The 27,472-nt window shown below is 38.9% G+C and overlaps 2 protein-coding genes across 3 annotated transcripts in view; both read left to right on the top strand.

The window, feature by feature from the left end:
* The first annotated feature begins 272 nt into the window (after nt 1-272).
* ltc4s (leukotriene C4 synthase) overlaps nt 273-27,472 on the top strand; it is a 28,397-nt gene continuing 1,197 nt past the window's right edge. Inside the window, exons 1-5 of one of the 2 annotated variants that reach the window (XR_013779823.1) lie at nt 273-365; nt 800-899; nt 2,694-2,764; nt 2,851-2,932; nt 3,468-4,070. Coding sequence is in view for 1 of the 2 variants with exons in the window: in XM_079351763.1 (XP_079207889.1) it covers nt 308-365; nt 800-899; nt 2,694-2,764; nt 2,851-2,932; nt 3,468-3,609 (453 nt within the window). In the remaining variant the exon portion in view is untranslated. Of the gene's footprint in view, nt 366-799; nt 900-2,693; nt 2,765-2,850; nt 2,933-3,467; nt 4,592-27,472 lie in introns of those variants that run through there. The other variant, XM_079351763.1, reaches the window with a different exon arrangement.
* ccdc69 (coiled-coil domain containing 69) lies at nt 8,619-25,992 on the top strand. Its single transcript, XM_079351761.1, has 9 exons — nt 8,619-8,804; nt 18,028-18,088; nt 21,354-21,532; nt 22,277-22,364; nt 23,021-23,094; nt 23,190-23,291; nt 24,181-24,300; nt 24,432-24,529; nt 25,335-25,992. The coding sequence occupies exons 1-9, from the start codon at nt 8,784-8,786 to the stop codon at nt 25,501-25,503; spliced, it is 912 nt and encodes a 303-aa protein (XP_079207887.1). The 5' UTR covers nt 8,619-8,783; the 3' UTR covers nt 25,504-25,992.

Here is a 27,472-nt window from a genome sequence, read left to right as displayed (position 1 = left end):
ATCGTATCTACATTAAAAGTTATAATGCATGGCTTTATGCTCATAGTTTCTTTGTGACTTTTTTTTAAATGGAAGTTCCTGTCTGTATTAAAAACCAACTCAAATAAAGACCTTTTGGAATGATGAGCTAGATGCACTTTAAACTAAGAAACCGATAAGTCAGTATTATTCACTTAGTAACTTTCTAAAGTGAGTGCTGTGTTTTGCTCCGCCCCCTTCAGGTGTATTCCCTGTCATCTGTGTGTATGTGCTGACTGGATTTCAGTGCTCAGGTGTGCTCTGGTCTCACCTGTCCCTCGCTGCAGTGATGTCTGAGGAGGCGGTTGTCCTCGCTGCTGTGACAGTGCTTGGCGTCCTGGAGCAAGGTGAGCGGGGCATGCTGGGAAATAGATAGATAGATAGATAGATAGATAGATAGATACTTTATTGATCCCGAGGGAAATTCAAGCAGTGGAGAGGTGTAATTAGATGAACAAATGAATGAGGTTTGGTTGGTTTGAAACATTTTCAAAAATCTAGGAAATTTACGATTAAACAGGGGAATGTTCAGTGTGTGTCTATCTCATTTTTAATTTAGAAATAAATCTATTAAGATGTTTTTGTATAGGCCTCGGCAATATATTTTGCCAGATCACCTCTGGATCATAGAACAACCATTTAACATTTTCACTGTATACAAACGAAATAAAATCTGACTTTCAATGGAGGAATTATTCCTAAATATAATCCATCCAGTAAATATTTTTTGTGTGCGTGCGTGTGCGTGCGTGTGCGCGTGCGTGCGTGCGTGTGCGTGCAGCTTATTTCTCCCTGCAGGTCATCTACGCCAGGAGGAAGTATTCGGTGTCTCCACCCAGCACCGTGGGCCCGCCGGAGTTTGAGAGAGTTTTCAGAGCTCAGTGAGTCTCAGTCAGAAAAGAGGCAGCAACTTTACTAACAGTTGAAATGAAATCACAAACTTACGGTCTGGATAGGAATATCGGGAACCACGAAGGTGTTTATAGACTTTTTCTGTCTTCAGGATGTGCGCGCGCTCTCATTAGCGGGCGCTGCGCGTCATTTGACGCGGCTTCATCGTCAAAACAAGTGATCTGTTGTTGCGTGCTTGTGCCGGACTGAATCATACTGAATAGACCTAAGAGGAGTTTAAAGATGAATAGGCCTACATTCCTTTGCCGTGAAACATGCTTCACGGAAGGAGAAGGATATTTTTTAGTAATCGGTTTAACTTCACGATTAAACCGTCGATCCTTCTCGTTTGTTTAATGTGACAAGCAGTGGCGATCTTTACGATTAGTTCGGCCTACTGTTTTTTTTAAAACAATGGTCAGGAATGTTTTTAACTTTATGCCAAGTGGTTTGTTTTTCTAACAACCATACTCATGTATGGCATCAGAAGAATGCCTTATTTATTTAGGCCAGGTAGGATCCTTATGTCTCAAGCCCTCACCCTTCGTCTGTAGTCTAAGGATTATCCCATGATGTGCAGGTCTTATTGTGCAGCATGTTTGAGGACATGAGAGAGAGAGAGGGAGAAATACGATAGAAACGATAAAGAGGCAAGTATGATGCTTCCCCAGCTGTGCTTACAAATATGGAAAAGAGATTGTTTTACAACATTGATACAACATTATAAGAGGAGCACCGTTTCTCTGCTGCTGTGTCGTGAACACAAGTTTACAGATTCATGCAATGGTAAAATAAAGACAAAGAGTCACAAGCTCAAAAATCAATATGTTTTTGTGATTTACTCACATTTAACTTTTAAAATGCACGTTTTAGTTTTTTACTGGATGTCAGATGGATCATTTCTGATTATTCTCTCAGGCAGCCTTCTCCGTATATCAATGCTGATTGGTTTTTGTGACACAGTTGAGCAGATTTTTAGCTCAATTGTAAAATGTTAGATCCAGAAAGAAATTGTGAGTTTCACTTTTATGCAGATATCTTCTTATTAAGACACATCTGGTTAAGTCTTTAGTGTAGATAATGTTCTGTTTGCTACCAATAAACACTTTTTTTCAAAGCTTAATTGGTTGGTACAACTCAGACAACAAATTTACAATACACAGAAGCCAGAACACTTTTCAAACTAAAAACACCATAAATGATCAGTGTACATCACAATATGTGTGTACCACAAAGAAGAGATGAAAATCAACTCCAGTGTTCTGTCAGGTTAAGTTATTATTTCACTAATTAATCATCGTGTGTGGTTAACAAAGGTTACATTTGATACCTGATAACATTTTCTCTTTGTAGAGCCACTTGACTAAAAACATGTCATTTAACCTAACAAAATGTTGGAGTGGTTGTTCGTCCTCCGAAACACAAAATGTCTATCTCTGTAAGGATCCTTTCTGTAATGTTGTCAGATACTTAGAGTTACAATGTGGGCCCGTCAGTGATAAAAAAAATAAAAATAAAAAAACCCAGCAACTTTTAGTGGACACACTTTGATCCATCCAGGCTGAACAGAGCTAGTGCAGCGGTAACAAAAGGTTTTGTACCTATTATTCATTCAGACCCCAAAATATGTAAAAATGGCACCCAGGTTTAAATAACACAGCCACCTCCACCCAGGTTGTTCCTCAGTGACTCTTCTAAAACAAAGGTAAAAGGTGATGTTGACATTACAGTGTTAAAAAGGTGACTGAATGCTGCAGGTTTAATCTCTGTGTGTTTGTGGTCAGAGCGAACTGTTCTGAGTATTTCCCGATCTTCATCACTGTCCTCTGGATGTCTGGACTATTCTTCAGCCAAGGTGATCACACCCATCTCTCACAGTTTGTACTTTATTAATGAAGTCATTTAGCTCATCTTAGTGTTTCTTGTGTGCTTGTTTTGTAGGTTTGTCCTCAATCTGTGGTCTGATCTATCTATACGGACGATTCAGATACTTTCATGGATATTCAGAGTCGGCTCAGGGACGGTACAGTGCACCATCTGTCTGTTGTTTTCAGGTTTTTATTGTGTGTTTCCACATGTGAGGCAAGGCAAGTATATTTATATGGCACATGTCAGCAACGGGACAATTCACGAAATGCAAAAATATCTCACAAACAAATTTCACAAGATATTTTGTATTTAGTTGAATGTTTTTGGCGTTCACTGAAATGTTTGTGCAGTTGCCTTTCAAGGTCAATCTCTGTAAGGATCAAACTCTGGTCTGCTTCATTCCTCACATGTTGCATTCATCACCTTTTCTCTCATGTCGTCTTTGATATGACTTCTTCATGCCTCAAACATACATCTATATTTGAAGTCATATGTTGTGGATGGTGCATTTTTACAACATTTCTGAAAACGCACCAGGGAGCTTGTTAAAACAACGTTTCTGGAGAAGAAACAAAAGCAGGGAGGTTATGCAGAGATACAGAGCTAACACTGCAACATGACATGAGACGATAACAGAATCATTATAAAATCAAACATCAATCACAAATGTTCATTTGGTCCGTCTGCAGGTTGGCTCCTCTGTACCTAAGCGCTCAGGTTCTCTGGGTTCTCATCGGGTTCTCGTCCCTCGGCGTGTTTCTCGCCTTCTGCAGAGTTTACCTGAACTTGGACCTGCTGCATGGGCTCGGCTCGGCCATCGGTCTGATCTGACAGGAGAGCAGGAGCTGGACACTGGAGCATGAAGGACTTCAGATGTCAAAGTCAAGAGAAAATGTGGCTTTATTATTTGTGAAATTAAGATAATGTACACACTCCTCCCAGAAAATAATGCTGCAGGATTTATTTGTTTAATGAAACATTAATGAGGAATTCGACAGGAAAGAGATCTCACTTGTTTTTTTGTTTTGTTTTTTATTACATTTTCCCAAATCTCTTATTTTTAGTTTTTTTAGTTTGTTGTTTTAGTTGGGGGGGTTTCTGTGGCTATAAATGATGGTTTTGTTATTTATTGAGTTCTTGTGATTGTTAGTAATGTATTTTGTGTGTATGAATTGACCATGTGGTTTTTTTTCAATACATACAATGTCAATATTTCCCACAGATGATAAAGCCCTCTGACCACTTTCTTATCTTATTATTATTATTAGTAGTAGTAGTAGTAGTTTTAGTTAGTAATTAGTTGTATTTTAGCTTGATGTCATTGCATTTAATTACTTCTAAATTGTATTTAATGTTTTGATATGCAGTCCACCTTTGTTTTCAATAAACAAGCAACAAACATAATAAAAAATACAGCTACAGTTTCAGGTTTCACCACAAGGGGGCAGCATGTCCATTAAAATGTGGTCTGGTAAGTTTGAGAATAATGAACACTCCTGAAAAAGAATGATAACGTCAATAAACACTGTTGTGATTCGTCGTCGATATTACCTTATTCTGTCCTTTTTGCAATGTTTGAAGCTGAATGTTATAAAATGATAGTGGAAGAATGACTCTTTTCTCAGGTAACAGTCACAATGATACAGTTCTCTGTAAAAACACGTGCAATTAAAGGGTAAAAAAATGTCAAAGTTAATATATGCTCACTTTTTTAAAAATGTTTTCTGAAATGTTTTGAGTGATGAGTGTTTGTTTTTTTTGCTGCTTGCTGTAGAGCAGTTCACAGATTTGATTTTAATAAATCTTGAACAGATATGAGAACATATGAAGTTCCTTCAACAGAAATCTTTTAAAAACATTTTTACTTCACTTGTAAATGTTATTCTACTTCCGAACTGTGTGTGTGTGCATGTTCTCTCTGAGCTATAATCTCTCACAATGAACTGACGTCTATTTATAGAGAAGCTAGACCTCAGTTTATATTAAGCCCTGCAGTTCAAACACACACACACAATCTCCTACAAAGACTGTGAGGTCAAACTCCCTCTGGATTTGTTGTTCACAGCTCTGTGTGAACAAAGTCTTTCAGCTTGTTTCTGTTTCACTCAGATGTTTTTTTTTTTGTTTTTTAACATGAACCCTTCCCTCTCTAATCATTCGCCCTGCCACCATGTGATGGACAGGAGATAGCCCCGCCCACTCAGAGATGCTGTTTCTATCTCTGGACATAATAGCTGAGTGGCGTCACAGAGCTCAAATGAAGCAGCACAAAAAGCAAATAAACTGATATCAAAACTGAGACGCATGGTCAGTGGCACTGCCAGCCATAATCCTGTACACACTCTTTGTCCAGGTTATAACTTGTATCTATGAAAACTAAACTGTTGCAAAACCATATCCTGTGCTCAATTCTTTATCATTTCTTTTCTCCTTACCGTTCTTGAGATGCAGTCCAAGACTGTGTCCACTCATCAGTGTCATGTTTCAAATACATTTGAAGGCATATGATTAGTGTAATGTACTTAGTAATGATAACTCTGACAAGCCACTCTGCATGTGTGTATTGTGGCACCATTAAAACATTAAAAAAGCTTGACATGTGAAAAAAAAAGAAGGAATGAAATCATGGAAAATGTCATGTTTTATAACCTCCATGTTGTACTTATAAATGAAAGCTTTTAGATGCATGTAATCAAATGAAAAGTTACATTCTCAGATGTAGTAGAGTAAAAGAAGAAATATTTATTGAAGCACAAGTACTGCAAATGTAATTCCAGTACTCAGAGTGTTTGCTCAACAGGTGTTTTTTTGGCACTCATCCTTCTTGTTCCTCCCATCCAAATGTGTGTGTATGTCTGTTTACGTAAGTGTGTAATCTGTGTTTGTAAACGTGATCAGATTAAGATTCTTCCCACTGACATGTTGCCTGCGTAAAGGTAGATCACTTTCATTCTGGAACGACCAATCAGCATTAAGCTCTTAATTGGATGAAATGAGCAGGAACGTAGGTGAGAAAAAGAAGAGTCCATGAAGGTTCAGGAGCTTAAGAGCAGCTGATGTTTGTTTACATTTAAGTGTTGGGTTTTTTAATCTGAAATGTGTGTTTTTTATGTCACTGTCACATTTATAATTCCACATTTGTCTCCTTTAACCTTGTCTTCTTTGCAGAGCGACACACACACACACACACACACACACACACACACACACATACAGCGGCATGAGCGGCATTTACAGACAGAAGTCATTGAACTCGTTCCAACAGATGTGAGCACAGAACTCTGATTCTTTCTGACCTTCACAGGCTACCAGTTAGTATTAGAAATAGTTTAAAGATTTTTAAAGCCTTATATGGTCAGCCACCTGCTTGAATTTGTGACCTTTTAACATTTTTAGTCTTGCTCAGTGAATGTGCAGAATCAGCATTGTTTGTTGTCACTCTAACCTAATGTCAACAAGGGATTTTTAATTCTTATGTTTGGATTTACTAAAAAATCAAAGACAGTCAACTCCGAAAAACAAACAAAATCAGAGGGCAGAGTCTTCCAACACAGATGCTGCTTTTACATCTGCTTGGACTGCCTCACTTCCTGGCAAACTGAACCAGCCAGCAGTGAAGACTCATCATTAAGTCATTAAGAATGTGCAAAGACATCATGAAGGCTGAGTTTAGTTACCACATTTTTGCGAAAAATCAAAATGAAAAGGGTGACTTAAGTCCTGTCCTTGAGGCGTGTGCCAGCCACACACGTGCACACACACACACACGCACACGCACACGCACACACACACACACACACACACACACACACACACACACACACACAGATATATACACAGATATCAGCAGGATGTGTGTAACAACCAGCGCCAGCTTGTGTAAAAATCTTGTTGTCTATTGCAGGAAGAAATAGAGCAGGAGGATTGACACTGACATAATAAATCTGCACAGCACACACACACACACACACACACACACACACTAAAAGTCCTGTTGAGAAGACAACCATTTAAAAAAACAACCTGATTCTGATTTTGTGTTTCTCTACATGTAGACTTCAGTTCCCATCTCTACATTAATAGTATTTGTTTCTTTAGAAACGTAATAGAGGGGGGGAAAGGGGGCCTTGACTATCCTTCGACTCATTAGAGGAGAGGGCCATCAAATAAATTTGCAGCTTTTCTACAAAATGTGATTCTCTCTAAGTAAAAGCTGTTTGACTTTCATTTGATTTCAAACATGTAAAAATTAAGAGATAAGCAGACAGACAGTAAACATTTAATATTTATAAATGAAAAGTATGATGGAAAAGAAATGGTCCAACTCTAAGTTAACCTAAGTAATATGCTGGGAAACAACAAAGACAAAGTACACATCTTTATTGTCATATTAAGGTTAAAACTGCAAAATAAATAAACATGAACCTTAACTTGTTCTTTACTCATAAATACATATAAAAGCAAAAACCTCATAGGCCGTGTTTACACAATGATGTCAGCCCAAGACATGACTGTAGCCTTTAGTTGTTGTTTTTTTAAAACAGATTAATAACTAATAACTTTTCATGGGGCCATGAAACCCCTGTTTAGAAGAAATCATGGTGATCTGTTGCAACCTCTTCTGGAGACATGAAAGAAGTGTTGGAATAATTAATCAACTTATTTATTCAGTTAAAAAAACACTGTAAAAATATCAGGTGAAAGGTTAAAGTCATGCATTTTTAATCCTTTGTTCTTATCCTTCATCAAATCTCCAGAACAAACTCCTCTAACCTTTGAGGTGCAGACTTAAATATAGAAACGTATCTACATTCTAACACTTCTTATAACACACATGCAGGAGTGTCGATGTGTGTATCACACACAGTGTCCAGTCAGTTGATGTGCGGTATGTGTATTTGTGTTTATTTTTAGCTCGAAGTCGTAGCAGTTGTTGTTTTCGGCGTCAGGATAACTTTCATCCAACTTTCCAACAGCTGCTTCACTTTCTGTCTCTGCATCTTGTAACATCATGACATCACAACGCTATGACATCACTTTAGGATTATTATCAAGAGACTAAATTTTAAACTTTGCGATGATACAAGTAAAAATCAAACACTCTTATGGCCTGTTTTGATATAATAATGTTTTGTTTTCAATTCATGTTGCCAATGCTTTTGTTTAATATAGTGTGCAGGAATTTGCCTGCCATGTACCTCTTCTACACAGATGTCTTAAGGAATAGATTTAGTTTATCTCAGTGCTTTTCAATGCTATTGATAATTGAAATAACATCTTACATCATACTGTCAGTCTTTGCTCTTTAAAAATGAGGTGATGTCAAAGGTTTGATGTTAAGCAATTCAGACTCTGTTAAAAGTAGAAACGCTTAAAAGTTTATCAGCAGGTAAAAACAAAAAAAACAACCTCTTCTTTTGCTGTTACAAATTAAATAATTTACTTTAATTTATAATTGTTTGGAAATTTCAAGAAAATGAAAATGAAACGACTTTACTCATTATAATGGGAAAATCAAGTTACCGTAAATATAATGATCTATTTACGCTGAGGGCATAAATGGCATAAGCCTATTTTTCACACCCCAAGTAAGTTGTGGTTGTTCTAATTGAAGTTAGGCTATTTTTTAGGTATTTGTAAGACGTCTTTTCTTAATTTTCAAAATTAGTCTTATTACTTATTTACTCAAAGTGTGACTACTGAGTAAAAGACAGCTCCCAACAGCGCTTTTAATTCATTAAAAATAGGCTAACTTAAAAAAAAAAACTGATTTTGAAGTTTGAGAATTGGATTTTACAAAGTGTTCTTGAAGGCAGCACAAATAAGCCCCGCCCCCTGTGTCCGGCGGTCTCAGCGGTGCGTTCAGGGAGTTTTCACAGAGTATTTGAAAGTTGTCAATAGAGGGAAGGAGGAGAAGGAGACGAAGAAAAAAAGAACAGGTCGAGGAAGAGTAGCGGACAGCTTGAGCGGCATCGACACCGAATACCGAGCTCGGTGGAGGAGGGATGGGCTGCAGCCACAGCAAGGTGAGAAACACCGACATTAAACACTGGCCTGAAACAATAGAAGTTCCGTTGTTTCTGGTGGAGGGAGTTCATTAGCAGGCGGCCGGCGGCTGCTGCTCCTGCACGGCTACAAAACGTGCAGTGAATGAGCTCCGGGTAATAATTAACCATGTGCATGAAGCTAAAGCGAATTACTTAATAGAGTTGTAATTTAAGAGTCATCCAGAGAGTTTGGTGACAATGTGACGCCTGCAGCCTCTTTGAAATAGCGGTAAAACACTCTGAACTTTTCTTTTTTTTGGGGGGGGGGGTCCTCATTTGTGAACATCTGTTTTTCATCTCGCGTCGTGTTTGAATCTCTGAGCTGTTTTCTCACGGTGCTGTTTGAATTTGGTCTCTGTATTTTAAAAGTTTCACAGAACCAATGACACTTAAACGCACCACATAACCCTTATTTTTCATCACCTTTACTAAGATCAGAATCATCCTTCGAGAGAAAGACTGTGGTCATGAGTTTTAAGAGGATTTATTGCAGTTTTATTACTTTTTAAGACACATTTAAGTGTTTTATAATCTTGTTTGAAGTTTTTCTTTTTAGTTATACCGTGCAGTGATTTAAGAGAGGCAAACGTATGTAACATTTAAAGTAAAGTTGTCAAAGTGTTCTGTACTTTTTCTGAAACCTCGTGTTTAAGGATACATCCTCCCTGATATAAACTAGATAATATGGAAAACTCCTCTATTTAACAGACAGGTGCTTTTAAGAGAAATGAATAAAATGCAAACTCACTCACTGTCTAGCTTTAGTTTTGGTAGAGAAGTTTACAAATCCTGTTGTACATGTTCATAGCTCTAAACACAAACTTTCCTCAGAGGAAAATGTCCTCCCTGTAACACTGTTTGAAGATAAAATGTTCCATGAGAAGTTCTGCTGAAAGCACCTCTCCTGGTAGCTGCTTCTTTTTTTTTTTTTTTTTTTTATAGCTCCAAACAGTGTCCAAGGACACATTTTTTAAAATTAAAGCTATGTTGTTGTGTTTTAGTTCAGAAAAATATAGCAGAGAATTGTTTTTACTTCTGCAACTTTTAAACATCACTACCAAATCGACATAGTGCCTCTTTAAGTTGTTCAAAAACATTGGTAAAGTTTAGACAGTGTTTACAATATAGTTCGATTTGACTGTAATTATGTCGAAGTTTACAATTCTGATATTGTGACAATCCTCTCTGGTTACAGAAATATAACATGAATATATGTATATTTAGTCCTGTAGGAAGTGGTTATGTTTTATGAAATGGGTGTTATGTCACTTTGAGTGTTGTGTCTTTAGTATCAGTGCTGCTGGATGTAATGTCAGTTATTCTTCTCCACAGAGGGCAAAAGTCTGACAGCTGTTGGCTCCCACCGGTTATTGATAGAAAATGACGGCGCAGCAGAGACTCCATGTGGGTCAGTGATGTCCGAGATGAGCGCGGGGGGGGGGGGGGGGGGGGGGCAGTGTTTGGTGTGGGTTTGATAACAAGTTATTGATATTGAATCATTTCATATCTGGAATCAATTAGTCCAAAGATTCACTTCTCGTCCGATGTTCTTTACATCGACAGAGTCTTGAGCGGAAGTTGTTAAACTCTGATTGCTTCACTAGATTTACAGATAAATTGGCATCTGTGTCCAGAGGCCTAAATTATCTAAGACAATAGGTTCTGAGATCGCAGTGTGAAAAAAGTAATTTGGTTGTTTTCATGTTTAGTTGATGCACCAGAAGAACTACAGACTGTTTCAGCTTCGAATGACAGGATTCCCCTTTGTTATATTTACAGGATGTTGATCCTGCGTTCATGACTCAGGTGTTCTGATGACAGAAGCACTTTTAGGATCTGTTGCGTAACAGGAATGTAGTAAGTCTTTGATTAGCTCAGAATAGAAGAGATTTAGCGGCTCAGACTGAGCTGCTGCTGCTGCTGCAGGAGATCAATGACAGTGACAGCAGATACACACTGAAGGGTCTCAATCAGCGCTCGGCCGGTTATTGGCCTGACCAATGATCAGGGGACGATATTTGACATGTAGCCGACATGTTTTTTAACATGTACCGTTAAAAAAAAAAAAAGAATAATTAGATGGTGAGCATTCTGTCTTCTGTACAGGTGTGTCTTCCCCTCTGGATCTGTTTTCACTCACCACTCTGTCTCACCTAATGTCCCGCCCATAACACATCTGATTGGCTAGATGTCTCACGAGTAATATTCATTTATAATAGCATATCAATATCCTGTGTTAGAGGTTCTGATATTCTAAATGTTAAATTAAATATTTCCTTTTTTTTCTCTAAATGCATTCTCATGAACTTCTAATAGTCAGCTCTGAAAAAAACAGTATCGGTCGACCTCTCGTTTGAATACAAGCTCGATTTAAACTGAGATTATGTTGCAGAACAAATTGTAAGTTAGATCTGGAGTTGGGTGACATGACCTCAGATTTCTATCAAAGAATCTTTTCTTTGTAAAGTGAAAACGCGTAAAAGCTGTGGAGAGCACCATCAGGTCTGTCCTCACCTCCAGCTCTGTGTCTTGAACATCGTCCACTAGTCTCGGAGCCAACAGATGGCGTGCAGGTCTGTGAGGTCACAGTTATTCACAGACTTAACCTTCACACTGTAAACGTGGCCTCTGGAGTTTATGTCTGAGCTGTGTGAGGGGTGACACAAGCCGACCGCTTGTTTAAAAGACACAAACAGATCGAGTGAGGAGACACTTTGGATCATATAGATGTGGGCTCGGCTCCACTTTGAGCTTGAAATCCTCTGAAAATGAAATGAGCCTCTCGTTCAGTTTCTGACCTGATGGCACGTGTAGTCAAATGTTCAAAATGTCCCACGTTGTTGTGATCGTGATGAATTCAAACTTCTTGTGGCATTTGAGCGAAGCTTCTTCTTCAGAGCTTTAAATGTCGTAGAAAACTGATAAAACCTCATGTGGAGTATCTCGTGCTGAGACTTTTACTTTTCTAAGTCAAATTGAGAAAAACAAACAAAACAAAAACCTCATATTGCATAAGCAGGCTCCAGACTAAAAGATTAATAAATTCCTAAAGTGTTTGGCCTTCTACTGGTTTCAGATAGAGGCCCGTGTATTTGAGGGAAAAAAACACCATTTTATGGAGACAAACTGTAACAAAGATCCACTCAGTATTTTTCCATAGCTTCATCCCGTCTCATGATGTTCATCACTGAAGAGGATCACATGACCTGAATGTGGATGTTTGGTCACGTGATAACCTCTTATGTTGACTAGTATCCTCATCGGTGAACTTTGACTCTCGTCATAGTGACCTCTTTGACCCCTCTACTCGAGCAGTGATTGGGCCGCTTCGCTGCCGCTCAGTACGGAGCTGAAGCCGGTTCATGTCTAAATGATGAATGCAGAAAGACTGAGGTTGTTCAGATTCTTTGATACTTTTCCAGACAGAGAGACTTGAATCGTATCAAGGTCTCAAACTCTCGTGCTGAAGTGTGAACCAATCAAAACTGAAGCCACAAGTCGAAACAGGAAGTGGCTCACACTTTGTAATGTGACTCTGTGCCACGCTGAACCGGGTCCAGGAGGAGCGATCATGCAGGGCTGACGATTGTGATTCAGAGGTGTTTATGAAAAACGGCCTCGTGCGAATCTGATTTCACCCTGCACTGATCGTCAACCACGAGGCCTTCATGGGACAATATTTTTGTCCTGTTAAAGTCAGAGTTTATCACAGTTTTTCCCCTAGCAACGGGAAAACACAACACAGATAACTCTGCACTAAGGAGACATGAGAATGAGCCTGAGGTGAGACAGGACACAGGCCTGTGTGTAAAAAAAAACCAAACACACTTAATCATGAGAACAATAACATGTACTGCAGAAGATGTTTTTGGTTGTAAATGTCTTTTAGAGAGAGGACAGTGGGTCGAGTCAGAAACAGGGGAAAGAAGCCAAAGAAGTGGCTCCAGGTACGAAAAACTGCTTCCAGAGGAGAAACAAGTCCTTGCTTGTAAAGAAAGCGGCGTTATCGTGACCAATATAGAAGCACGCAAAACTTATTTGTGACTACCGCGGTGACAGACCCGATTTCCCCCCCCCCCCCCAAACTAAAATCTGACTTCACTGAGCAGCTGTTCAATCGTGAACATCACCCAAAATGTCAAATGAGCCAATGACGTCACCTTCAGGATCCCTTCTTGCCAGAGAGCATCTCCTCGTCAGTTCAGTGATTATTGTTTCATATAAACCTCCTAACTGATGACCAGGTTCTTTTCCTGACCTGGAGAAGCTTTGTTTTAGGTTCAGCTCTGTATTTTCAGTGTAACTTCAAACGTAGCATTGTTTGTTTGGATGTCATTTTCTTTTTTAGAATGGGGTTTTGTAAATTGACAATGATCGTGGGATTTGTAGTTCTTTCCCCTGAGATCTCTTATACAAACTTGTATCTTCTCCCGGAGCGTGCATTTGGAGTTTGATAGATATTTAGATTTGAATGTTTAAGAAAGAATGGTTAGGTTCCTCTTTCCTTCAGCCATATCTCTGTCTCTGAAGAGAACTTCTTGTTTTTAATGAAGTTAAACTGGGCTTGTAAATCTTCTAAAGGAAGCAGAACAAAGTGAAACTGAAACCTCAGAAGTTCTGCTCATTTTTTTTTTAACGACAACATCGCATCCTGTTCCCCTGACGCTCTGTCCTGGTGAGCACGTGCAACACCAAGCAAGCGCTTCATGACACAACACTCAGATGGAAGCACATTCAGAAAGTGTTCAGTTTGCAGATGGAGCGTCTCTGAGCTTTTTCTCTGCAGCCGTGGTCTGCAGGTAGAACGTGAGACATTTGACACGATGAAGAGAAATGAAAAGAGCTGCTCTTTGTCTCCGGGCGAGCGTCGTCTCTTCAGCAGATTCTCCGCAGGACGTTACATCTCGTCCCGTCTTCTGAACAAACTGCGTCTTTTATGAGCGTCTCCTGCTCTTTAAAGACTAAACTCTTCTTAAAATAAACATAGAAACGCAGTGAGGGATGAGCTCACTGGTTTAGAAAATGTGAGCGTGTGCATGCAGTAATTAAAGTGTCTTTTTATGTTGCCTTTTGTGGTTTTGTCTGAGGAGGAAAACAGTCATTACTGCTGCACAGAGACAAAAGGCTGCTGTCGGAAATATGTGAAAGATTTGTTCCCAAATTCAAGTTAATCATCCTGTAACCTTAAATCTAAGTGATCTGCTTAACTTGTTACCTGGGCAACTAGTCCCGCCCCATCTGGTACATGATTGGCCTCTTGCTGAACAGCGCAGGTGGAGCAGTTTGAGTGTAGGCACCTAGAGCGGCTGAATGAAAATGAAAGGCTCAGACATTCTTGCTACTTCATCTCTTAACTTTTCTTCATAACTTCGATAACTTCTGATCGCGTCAGCAGATCATCTGTGAATCTACGGATGTCAACAACTGATCGTTGTTCAATAAAAGGAAATGTTTCCTGTTTTGACGCTCCTGCAGACTCGAGAGGTCAGAGGTCAACCTTGTTCAGTCAGCTCGCAGAAACACTGCTGTGTGCGTGTGCTCAAATGTGAGTCGTCGTCATGCTTCCTGTTTCAGCTGAATCTGTTGTTGTTGCACTTTTAGATTTACAAGACTTCTCATTATCGTAACACTTTTTTTTATTATCCTGTTTTAACGACTCTGATTTCAAACTCAGCATCTCATAAACATAAACTGCTGAAGCTGCTTTGTTCCGTGTCAGGAAAAAACAAAAACATGATTTATTTCCCAATAAATAAAAAAAATCCATGTGGACGGCAGATTTTCTGATTCATGCACTTTATCTGCTTCTGTACCTGACACACGCTGGTGTTTGGTATTTTGGTGGGACGCCCAGTAAATTGGGTTTGAATCAAGCAGTCTCACACGTAGGTCGACTTGAAACGGCTCAGGAGGGAATTAATTTAATACAAACCGCCCCAATAATCAGAGAGGAATTCATTGTGTAAAGCAGCTCTTATTAACAAATCAAACCAGTGTGTAAAAAAAAAAAAAGAGGAAGATACGTCTGTAAGAGCAAATACAGAAAGCACAAAGGCTGCAACCGTGGACGCTACCTTACAAATACGCCTCCCACAGGATTTGATGGAGGAGTGCGCTCGTGGAGAAGAGGTTCAGCTGAAGGCTTGTACACGTGTTGTACGTGCAGCATAGGAGAGGTCATATCAGCACGCAGCACGACTCGTCTGAATAAGGATCCTGCATCATCACTGAGGGACGTTACGTTAGCATGCGCTCACACTGCTTTGGTAGATGCTCATTTGAACTTGACAGAAATGATAAAAGTTGCATCCATTCAAGAATTGTAGGAGACGTAACTTCCGTATTTTCTGATAATGAATTGTTTTTGAATTTTCAAGGGATAAAATTAAAATAGACATTTTCTGGTTTGCTTGTTATTTTTGACTGTGGAAAAATGCGATAAGCATGTTTCACATGTATGACAATTTAAAAACGTAAAAACAGTTGTTTCAGTAGATGAATTGATCACAAACCTGTCTGTTAGTTTGCACCTTAGGCAATGCGTGCCTGAGCTTTAGGGCACTTCCTCCTCTCTTACATCTCAAGACAGGACTCTGTAGCTCCTCCCCCTGAGGTTTTAAAGCAGCCAATGAGATGATTTATATCTTCAGCAGATACTAACCAAACTCTGCGAGTTGTCTCTCCGTGTGAAATGAGACGGTGCAGTCAGGTTTTTCTGGACAGTGAAGTGCTGTGCAAACAGAGAGGAGCGTCGGCTGTGATTTATGACCTTTTGAAAAGTGAGGGCCCCTCTACGCCTCAAGGAACATATGCTTCTCCTCCTCCCCACTCTGAACCCAGTGAGGTGTTTAAACCAGATGTATTTATTGTTTCAGCTCAGAGTTAGAAACGAGTTGGAGTCCAGTTCGGGTCAGGGTATCAAGATAACACTTTTGTTGACAGGCAGGATAAGACTGAATGGGAACGAGCATTAAATGCTTCTTTTTTTTTTTTTCTTTTTTTTTGTCCTCTTGTTAAAAACACAAAAAACCAACGTGGGGAAACTCGACTACACCATTGCATGTTTCTTTACAGGCAACAGTAAAGAAAAACTACTACTGTGTAATGTCTATTCTGTGATATCAAGACAACAACAGAGGATGGAAGTGGGAACTACAGAGACCATCATCCTTTGCCCTCCACTTGCTGCCTCAGTTTAGTGAAATGGCATACTGTCATATTTTTGGGTCGGGAGGATAAAGACAGTTTTGAAGTTGTGGATGCTCCTCGGTTGACTAAACTTCTTAACCACAAAGCGACTTAGTGTAAAATCCATCGGCAGCTTTCCAGTGATCAACACAATCTGACAGCAGACCTTTGTTTTTTTTATTTTCCAACCTCGTCTATTTAAAGTTTGGAGTCGTTTTCCATTTAAAACAACTCATATCCTGAAATGATGCATCCAAACAATACTGAACAAAACCCAAAGTTAGCATCCATGCTTACAATGTTCAGTCGACTGAGGTGGAGCCAAACACTGCCTTCTGAATGACCACGAGGGTTCAGTCTATACTGAACTGTGACTTTTCACATCGGGCCCATGTCAGACAAAGTTTCATACGTCCAGTCTGCTGAGCTGAGTTTAGAAGTGTTTATTCACAGGGTGTTTCAGGGTGTGATTGTTTGACCTCACAGTGCTTGAGCAATGTAAGAGTCTGTGAGGCAATACAGGGAGCATTTCACTGTGTGTATTATTCAAGTGTGTGTGTGTTCAGATTTAGGCATGCACTGTGCTCTTTTAGCTGGATGTTTGGATTCACGCCCAAGCTTGCGTGCGTTTTCTGCTGACCAGATTTCCATGAAGGCTGCAGTTGATATTCATCTCTTTGAAAACAGCAGTACACGTAAACTATCAAACACAAACATTAGTACAAGTATGACAATGTTAAAAGAGGTGAGTCCATGTTGTCTGGACATCTTCCAAAATCTCCTGTAGGCTCCCAAGCTTGGCTGTGATTGGACAATAAAGCAAAACGGTTGAGCTTTAAATCTTGTGTCATATGACATTTTTTAAAATAGCGATTAATCACTGAATCTTGATTCACGACCTTTTTAATCTAATCTTTAAAATTCTATTAATTTGCAACGCAAAATTAATATGCTTTTATTTTGAATTCTTGTACTGTTTTAAGATAAGGGTACTTCCTGTTTGGAGATAAACCTGATTCTATTTAGAAAAAAATTTCTGGGAGAGAGAAAGTTCTTTCATTACATTAAGCCCTGAGCTGTAGCACCCACTGTTAACGACCGGAGGACAAATGCAATGTTTAAAAAGTTCACTATTTGAATTTAGTGAGTGTGTCGAAACATTTATTATTTTTAAATAACATATTTACGTGTGTGGCAGAAACTATATTGAAAACGATGTTTACTGTGAATAGAATTCATTTCTATGCACTTTGACCAGATGTGATGATGATGATGATGATGATGATGATGATGATGGTGATGACGACAAAGGTCGACTGCAGGTCAGGGAGCAAAGAAACGTCACAGACGAGAAAATATGATCGTTGCATAATTTGATTGCGACGGCTTGAAGGAGTGATTGAGTGTCCATGTTCATTCAGTGACTTTCTGAATACGTACATTGAACACATTTATAAATCCGTTCCGTGTGGGCATGAGTAGAATGAGGACTATCTGTTGGTCGTTTTTGAGTCATCAGCGTGAACACAGAGTCGTCCTGCTGTCGGTGTTTGAGCTGAAGTTATGTAAGAGAGGACAGAAGAGAGGGAAAGTTACAGCGTCAGTCATGTGGAGACTAATGAGAGACTCAGACTCCATCAGCAGCTTTCATAACGACCTCCCTGCTCCAGTTCAACAACCAGACCTGAACCAGGACTCTGCTGCTGCCAGGACGCCTGCTTCATGTCCCAAACACGCTTCAAATAATCTCTGCTAATATCAGAGATTAGTCGTGCACAGACTGGAACAGTGATCTTATAAAACTAATATTATTGAAGCTTAAACCTGATGTCTTATCTGATAATGAAATGATCCATGTAAGACGGCAAACTGATCCAAGCTTCTTATGTTCCTGGAAATATAAATGAAGAAAATAGTTCCCTTTCTAAATTGAATGAAGTTTGAACGTATCCTGTGTTAATGAGCTGAAAATGTCAATGAAACTCTTTGTTCTTCTGTTTCTGTCGTTGTGCAGAAGAAAACTAAAGGCAAGAAGGGAGGGAAGAGCCAGAAAGACAACAGCCGCCAAGATGGGGGTGAGTGGTTTAAACGTATATTTATATAAAATATCACACTGTGGCGTTTCTCTGCTCTCTCTCACTGCCTCTTTCTTTCTACATCTTGAGTTTCTGAATGTCCTGAGAACCTGATAGAAAACAAGGCGTCACTTTGAGCTCTTTGAACTTCGGATCAGTTGAATATTTTTAAAATCAAATATTAACTTTATTCAAAAAAAAAAGAGTAAAACACAGATTTAAAAAAATATATATAATTCACAGTGCTGCATTGGTGCACATCATACGTGTCAGTTGCCCGTTTTTTTATTAGCCAGTGCAGGTTGCTCATACATACAGAACATTGCAAGTAATGGCAGTAAATATTAAATGGCTTGACTTACAAGATAAATGAACTCTGTATAAAACTGAAGGTAAAGGTTCAGGTGTCACAGATAAGCAGGTGAAAAGCTGCTGCAGTGGATAACAAAAAAAAGTTATTCAATGAAAAAGTTTCAATGATTGTTGGTTAAAGCCTTTATTTCAGATCTTTATATGCTGCTGGCACTTCAGAAAAAACAAACAAATCTTAAAGCCCACTAACAGTTTTACAATGGACTCCTTTAATTCGTAGGAGAGTTCAGTAAACAGACGTGTGTTGGCGATAAATCACAGGTGATTCAGGTTTGTTTATGTTCTGAGGTCTGAGTTTATGTGACTGAAAGAACCATCTGCTTTGAAGGGATGACTCAGCTCTGACCGGCAGACGTTTAACACTTACTGTACCCTGGTTTCCTCTTGTTTATGAGCAGGTTGTACAGTTTAAACCTCTCATTTAAAACAGGATGGTATGAACTCTCTGTCGTCATCTTTCTGTGAATCACTCACCATGAGCTGGATTTACAGCACAGATGTTTGAGCACAAACACTCACGATAGTCCTTATTATCAGGAACTTTCTGATGATCTATTGGTTCTCTACAACGTGTGTTTAAAACTGAATAAAAAAGACAAGGTGGAGGGAGTTTCTTTTCCACAAAAAGTGCAATAAAGGAGAACTAAAGACTCCAAATGAACCATTGTGCATGTGTGACAGCCTGTTATGTCTTACATAGAGCCCCATTGTTGTCCAAAGAACTACTAAAAACAGATCAATGAGCCACTGTTGCACTCACACTGCAGTTTTATTAAATCAATCCCACATACACCGTCATGCTGACCCAAATACTCAGCAGAGCGGTGAGTCCAAATCGGAGGAACTGGTACTAGCGTGGGTCATTTCCGTAGATAACAGGGTGAACATGGAAAGACTGTGCAAAGGCTCAAGTCATCTGGAAAAAAAGAAGAACATTTTTCCGATTTGATGGTTGCGTCAGAGTTATGTGATTATGTAAAACTGAATGAACGTAACTAAACCAGCAGGGAGAGACGTCTGAAAAGGTGGTTTAAAAGTAATCAAATAACTGAAGCCAAAAGAACAGTTTGTGATGGTTAGCTGAAGGTAATGGGACGAAGGTATCAGTGGTTTGTTTGACAGATAAAGAAAGATGGAAATGGTTTGATAAAATAGTCCAAATGAATGTGAGCATTGGTTATTGATAAACGACTAGAATTAAGGGTGAGACGAGAAATCAACATGGCAACATATCGACGCCCTCACTTGTGTAGTCCAATTACTGATACGCTAGCCCTATTTAAACAATAAATTAACTGAGCCTTCACTGGGCTACTTGGCGGTGAGATGGGTTACCATGAAGGTAGTTACTGTATTGTCATCCTGGACTTAAGATGACTGCTTAACAAGCAGAAGACTGGGAGACTCGATCTGAGCTGTTTCAGTCACAAATAAAACTTTACTGTTGTTGATGCACTATAATACTCATTTTCATTTCCTGTCACTGTGGCTGGTAGGTTGAGCAATCGGAGTTCCCTCATATGTGCACTAAACCCAAACATGTGTATTTAGGCAGATGGTGGCCGTATGGAGAAAACGTACAACTGCTGTTATTAATACTTTACTCAGAGATACAGGCTTTCTTTGTTTGTTTTTGTTTTTTTTTAATACAAGAGTAAAAGTTAAGATGTTACAATTTTAACTTTTTCTGTGATTTGTTTTCAGGTCCATCTTCCCCCAAATGTTGAGTTTAAGCTTTTTATTTTAAATTTTTGATTTCACATAGAAGATGCACAAATCAAACACGTGGTTCTGAAATGTTTCACATGTAAAACTTTAACAGTTACTAGTTTCACAAGTGCCATATTCTTCTCTTTTTTTCCCCACCAAACGCATGACGTCGATAACCCCACACAGCGTCCACTTTTTCTCTCATGATTGAATCAATGCAGCGGTATGACAACACTTTGATTTATTAGTGGAAAAACACAACCTTTTATTTCAGCTAGTGATTTTCCATGTTCTGATGTTTGTTCCTCCTCCTCTGTTTCACTTTGTGTTTGTGTTTAACTGTCAAACATCAGAATAAAAACAACTAAATCTGCTCTTTGTCTAAAAATCAATCAACATGCAGACGGGCTGAAACCTGTTTTTACCTCCAGCTGAACACTGATTATTAGAAAATACAGAAACAACACAAGCCTGAAAATACCAACAGGAGTAGAAAGGTCTTTTGTTGCTTTATTACATCAGAACATGCTGATTTAATTATCCATGCAGTCATAATATGTTGTTCACTTTTCTCAAAGTTTATAGAATAAGGACTCTTAATAATGTGCTCAGAGAAGTTCAGGTTTTATGGTTTGAAAATAACCCTTATTATGTTAAGAGATGACGACTTCAAGTCCAAACTGAAGACTTTATTGAAACGGCGTGTGTGTACATGTAGATGATATCATCAACAGGTTGAATTGAAATCATTATCAGAAACATTTCCTGGATTTTTTTTTTTAACCTCGAAGCACTTTGAATTTTAACCCTTTAGTCTTTGTTTGGGTCATTGTTAAGAGAAACTGTATTTACCTCCTATGAAGGGGAATAACTACTTTTTTATAACAGTTTATCTTCAGATTAAGACATTTTTTAAAAGTCACTCAATGTGACTTGTGAGTGTTAAAGGTTTAATTTAAAGTTGCACTGTGGAGTTTTGGTAAAGAAATGTCTAAGTTTGAAATTGATGCTTATCCTTTTTTCATCTCCTTCTTCACTGTAACAAATCAGCAGCTCAAGAGCAAAACAAAATCAAATGTCTGAAGTTTCACCATCACTTGTTCTTTGTTTTCCCCGCTCCTTCTTTTATCAGAAACACTTTTGATATAAAGTGTGTGTTTTGTACTCGTGTCTCCCTCTGCAGGTAAACGAATGTCAGGTGAGCAGGATGTCTGTCTGGAGAAGCAGCTGGAGCGCTTTGAGTGGCAGCTGAGGATTTTAAAGGAAGTGCTCTCAGCGAATGGGAACCCAGAGAGGGCGGAGCTACTGAAGGACCACGCTGACGTGGAGGTGTGCGCCCTCGTCCTGAGCATCCTGGATAAGGTGAGAAAAACTGATTCAACTTTACTGATCCATCTTCAAAGAGAAATACATACAGAACACATCGCATCAAACTCAAGACTATATTTGTTTTTTTTAATTCCACACATCAAACACACCATTTGAAGGTTAAAGTCAGACATCATGCTGTTACATATGGCTGTAATTGAATCAGCAGAGGGAGTAAAAAATCTGCTTCACTATCAGAAACCCAGCCAGAGAAGTTATTCATGGACTTCCCATTTGGCTCACACTACACCTGAATCTGCAGCCAGAGGTTATTTTCTCTGCAGCGGCCATTTTGAACCTAGCAGTGACTTTGTGGAGCGTTCACAAACATTGCAGCCTTCTCTGCACTTCCACATATTCTCCCTTGTTACATGTTTATGCTTATCTCATAACAGCAGTGGCTCTGCAAGTTTCTCCTCTAGTACACATTTTGAACCATGTTGTGTTGTTTAATCAAAAAGTAAAGTACCTCTGTGAGAAAAAATAGGTATTGACTGTTAAAACATGTTTTTTTTACAAATATGTTTTGCACAGTTATAAAGTACATACTGGACAAGCAGAGCTATTTATTCTGAACAGGTAGAAACGTGTGATTTGCACATTCAGGAGAATGTATTGCGCTAAGAGTTGATATGCACAGGAAGTGTTGATGTAATGGACCATGAGTTTGGGTACAACAGTGGGATCAGTTTTCTACGTCTACACTGTAACGTCTGGTTAAACTGATGGGATTTTCAGGTGAAAACGGAGACGACGGCTGACCTGAACGTGCTGCATGAACGGAAAAGTCAAAGTGCTACTGAAGAACACGAGAGACAAGTGGAAGGTAAAACACACAGACTTTAATTGAACAACTTATGATGGCGATGAGACCTACCTTTATTCACATGAAGCCATTTTAAATGATTGCAATTACACACTTCAGTTCATAACATGACCGCTCTGTCCAGGAAATGTGATCGTCTGTGTCGCTCCTGTTTGAAGCATTTTCCTTTGCATCTGTTTTGAATGGCATTGTTAATGCTCCAGAGAGCTTTCAGTTCATCAATAAGTTGTTTGAATCAAAATGAATTCATCTGAAAAAAGATATTGTGGGTTCTTTCTCAGTTGAATTATGAAGATCTTCTGCTTTTCTTTGTCGTATATGACAGTAAGTGAAGAAGATTTGGGTTTAGAACTGTTAAACGACCAAAAGGAGATGTTTGAAGACGTCGTTTTGGGTAACTTTCAAGACAGTTAGTAAATAAAACAATTGATTAACACATGAATAAAATGATTATAGTTATACCATTAGTGTTCTTTTCTAACATTATGAGTTGTAATTGATAAATATTAATGACCTAAATGAAATGAAAAAAACAAAACAAAAACAAAACTACAAATCAGATTCTCAGCAGAGTTTGTGCTGAAAATGAAAATCAACTCCAGATTTGTTTCCACGTGACATTGTTTGAAATAACCTGAGTTTGTGTCTGTCTGTAGAGCAGAAGAAGAAACACGTACAAGAAAAAAGTGAACTGACAGAAAAGTTTCAGGCTGCTGAAAACGACCTCAAGGTATTTTCACTTCTCTTCGATTCAGTAAATTATTTACTTTAATATTTATTATGATTTCCTGCTTTAATACTTCAAATTGTCTGTTGTGAATTTAGAGTAAAATAACACAGCTGACAGCAGATCTGGAGGTTTATAACGAGCTGAAGAGAAGAGTCGAGGAATCGACGTTTAAGAAAGATCTGCAGAGAAATATTCAGGTGAGTTTGATCAATTAAAGTAAAATTAATAGAATTTGAATTTAGTCCTAATTCATTACACAATCATGGGTCAGCTTTAACACATGGTTAAGGTTTTTACAATAACCAAATTATAACCTTTGATATCTTTTTTCATACCACAGCAACAAAAATTACAAGCACACTCATACACAGTGTTGATTGTAAACAAACATTAGCATTGTTTCCATACAGAAACGTTGCCAATATTTTGGTTAATTCATAGTGTGCAGATGTTTTCTTGCACTTTTTGATGGATTCATTCCTCTCCTACACACCTGTCTTATTAAAAAATGCAATGATTTTTTTAAAGGGTAACGCAAATGCAAAATACACTTACCATGTTTTTGAACACTAATGTGTCCCTAGTTTGTCACGTGGTGCAAGAAAGCCCTGACCACCCAAACCCTTCCAGAGGGGCGTGGTCTGATGCAGCTTTAAGTAGTGCATTTAAAGCGACAGACACAGAAACAGCCTGTTCTGAGCAGGGCTGAAATAAAGGTGTTTTTGACATAATCAAATACAGGATCAGAGTGGATTTACAAGAAACTTCACAGACATGTTTTGGGCGGCTTTGAGACAGAGTTAAACTAATTGAAAAGTGGAGTTATTTGTTACCTTTAAAGTTTCAGTTATCTTTGATACTATAGATCATTAACATGACAGGTTGTATAGTTTTAAAACACGTGGCAATAAAATATTGAACAATTGGACAACCTTATATACGGTATAATTTAAGTTTTAGATGACAGAAGTTTACATGGAGCGTCTCGGCCTGCAGAATCCAAATGTATGACATGAAAAGAATGACTCTATACAAAAAACACCTGGAAGCATGCAGACTTGAGTTTTCCCACTTCTCGCCCTCCAGGCCCATGGTAGCCCAGGTGCATTCTGGGAGTCTGAGCAGGAGTCTCTGGTATTCGTCATAGAGATGAAGAGTCAGCGTGTGCAGGAGCAGAGCAAGAAGCTGCAGCAGATGGACACTTTGGTGGGTCTGCAGGTGGAAAGAACTTAAGAGTTCTGAGATCATAGGAGCTTGCAAAAGTTAAACCTTCTTCTCCTCTTCCCCTTTTTCCCTCCTCCTTCATCTCCTCTTCCCGTTCCTGTGGTCACTCTCAGGTGGAGAGGAACTTGTCGTTGGAGGATCAGATCGTTCACGTCCTGCAGCAGAACGAGGATCTGAACGTTCGGATAGAAAACTGTCAGACTCTCATTCAGTATGTGTTTCTTCTTCTTCTTCACCAACAACCAGTCTTTGTGCAGGACTTTGGCACCACCTGCTGGTCCATTCAGTCTCATTTGCTTTTGTTTTCACTAACATAATGATACTTTTTTTAAAAAGTAGAATTATGAGGATTATGAGAATTGTGAGGATAAAAGAGGTTTTGACACAAGCCAAAAATGAATATTTATGTTTTCCATGGCCTGTGCATGTACCAAAATGATCCACTCTTTGTTAGCTGTCCAGACAGCCGCTCAGATACACAGTAGGTGAAACAAGAAAATGGAAGTAAAACAGACAAAATCCTAAATTTCTAACATACGATCTCATATTTAAAATAGTTTCACAAACACACAGTGGTCCATTGACATTATCATGTGGAAAGAAATCAGCCTCCTAACATTTGTGTACCTGATTTCAAAGCCAGAGAAGTACACCAAGCAAAGCCTTTCATCTTTCACAAAATTAGCAGTGTTGAATGGAGTTTTCGAGAAATTAAGACCAAAAGTAAAAACATAATGTCATGTCTTTCGATGCTGTGCCCTTATCGTTCTTTTACTGGAAAGATAATCTGTTCAAATTTAAATTGATTTTAAACTGAAACAAACCTGTAAAGACGGGGACAGGTAAACATACTTCAACACTGGACTAAGGGGCCGTGTTCAAGTGGGAAATTGATGTCCACGTTTACCGTCTTTGACATTTGCCTTCTACTGTCAAAAATGGAGCATACTTTTGATTCTTGATGGGGTATTTATGTTTTTGTTTTCTTGCATTGAGTCTTGTGTGTTGTTTCACAGGCAGTTATCAAAGGAGCAGTTGGAGCTGAAGGTGGCGCTGGAGAGGCAGGCCATCACAAACCAGAATCTCTCTCAGGAAAAAGAGCAGCTGATGTTCAAACTGAGACACAGAGACTCATGTCCAACCATCCACCTGCCCACCATGATGCAGGAGATCGCTCCCAGATGATTGCATAATGCTAGCTAGAAACTCTACAGGCTGGTTTTCATTGACAAGGTAACATGCAGATAGCCTCATTCCCTACTCAGAAACTGGGCTTCGGGTGTTTGAACACCTGGGGAGAACACCTGAGTGGCTGCTTCTGGTTCATGTTTCAGGTCTCCAACCTGGATTCAGTCTATATCACTGCAGAACAACACAAGACTGCTTAGTCCCCATTTAACTGCATATTCACTGTTGATGTTGTAATGCTGACATGCAGCTACACCCACACACAGACTGCAATCCCTGAAGAAGCTTTACAGCACCATTACTGCTGCAGCTATGTGGACTTTAAGCTGCGTCCTGTGTTCACACTGAACTGATTCTCTGAATATATGGTGAACAGGTTTGGACACACCAATCTGTAATCAGATTTATTTTATTTTTAAGTTCCTTCCCAATGAGGAGGCTCTGTTGAATGACAGATAACCTTGACAATTAAAGTGTTCTGGAGAGCGTCGTAAAAAGAATGTTTTGTTACATTAAAGGAAAGACATAACAGCAAAGATTGATGAATGAGTGTTGCAGCACCCTCAATGCTTGGTCACACCAGAAAAAAGGTTGCTAATATGAACAACACATCTGTCACTTAACAATGAACACAAGTGAAGCCAAAAGACCCCGTTTTTTGAAGCAGACGCTCGTGAATATTTTTAGTGTTTGTTCTGTATTCGCTCACCTCTCTTCCTGTACTCTTGACGATCCGGTGCAAGGAGTTGCATTTGTCACAAAGCTGTAGATCATTACTTTACACCTGCTCTTTTTTGTACTAAATATGTCATTTAAACAAAACTACTTAGAAAAGTGAACACTGAAATTATGCATGACAAGAACTAATTATACACACTCCTTGTTTGAGACAAATGTATGTAATATGTACACCTTTTATAGTTTAAACCATTTCTCATATGTTAATGTGGAAAAGACAGAGACTATGACCTATATACTATTGACAGTCATTTGGGGAAGCGCTAAATCTTTTGGCTTCACTTGTGGTGAAGTGTGCTGTTCGTTCTTTCTATACAGCCTATGCGACAAATCCAAATATGTTGCTGTTTAATCATCTGTGCTTCAATACTAGTCAGCGAAGTCTAAGTGCCTGAGACTCATTTAATGAATAATAGTGTCAACATGAAGCTTGATCTTATGAGCCTATGTGTTTTTAGAAATTCCTTTCGTCTTTATAAAAAAGTTACTGTTTTAAAGTTGTTTAGGCATCACTGACGCTTCAAGAGGCGCATAAGTTGGTTCTGCATGAAGGTACTAAGTGGTCTTGCAAGAATTACTTGACGTTATTTTTTCCAGAAAAGTACAGATTAAATCAATTTCTTTAAGCAAGCTACAAGTGATCCAAACAATTTCAATCTCCCCTAGAAGTCCTGCTAGAGACTTTGAGTGTATTGAACCTGTGCATTTGCCAACCCATCCACATTACAGCTATACAAAGCTGGTCTGTTTCCACTCACACTGGATTTTATGTTAACAGTGCCAATTTCCTTCAAACCACACAGGTTCAGCATTTTCAGTCCTCGGCCTCCTACATGCAAAAATGCCCTGCACCACTGGTCAATACACTGCTCCATTACCTACCGATAAAAACAGAGAATGGACAGGACTTCTGATGAACACTGTGTCAACAGGAATGGCAAAAGTTAAACTGGTCTGTCTCGCATTACCCGATAACATGCTAGTTGTGAAATAGTGAACTTTTGTGAACTATTCAAAATCTAATCTTCCTCTAGGGGCAGTTAGAGAAGTCTAATGTGGCTTGTGAGCTAGCTAATTATATTCTATCAAACCTGTATCCTCTTGGAACTGTGGTATAGTTAAGAGCTATTGGGGTACTATTCGGCAAGCATGTATCTGGTAAGTTAGTTCATTATGCATGCTCGCAAGTATGAACCCAACATTAGCAAGCCAAGACAGCTCAAAGATT

The sequence above is a fragment of the Symphodus melops genome (assembly GCF_947650265.1).
Source record: "Symphodus melops genome assembly, chromosome: 9".
Lineage (NCBI taxonomy): Eukaryota > Metazoa > Chordata > Actinopteri > Labriformes > Labridae > Symphodus > Symphodus melops.
Note: the sequence above shows the minus strand (reverse complement) of the source record. Positions and strands in the feature narration are given on the sequence as shown.

Coding starts and splice junctions, on each gene's coding strand:
- ccdc69 (XM_079351761.1), top strand. CDS start 8,784: ATGGGCTGCAGCCACAGCAAG. Junction 23,095..23,189: donor CTGCTGAAAACGACCTCAAG/GTATTTTCACTT, acceptor TTGTGAATTTAG/AGTAAAATAACACAGCTGAC. Junction 24,301..24,431: donor TGCAGCAGATGGACACTTTG/GTGGGTCTGCAG, acceptor GGTCACTCTCAG/GTGGAGAGGAACTTGTCGTT.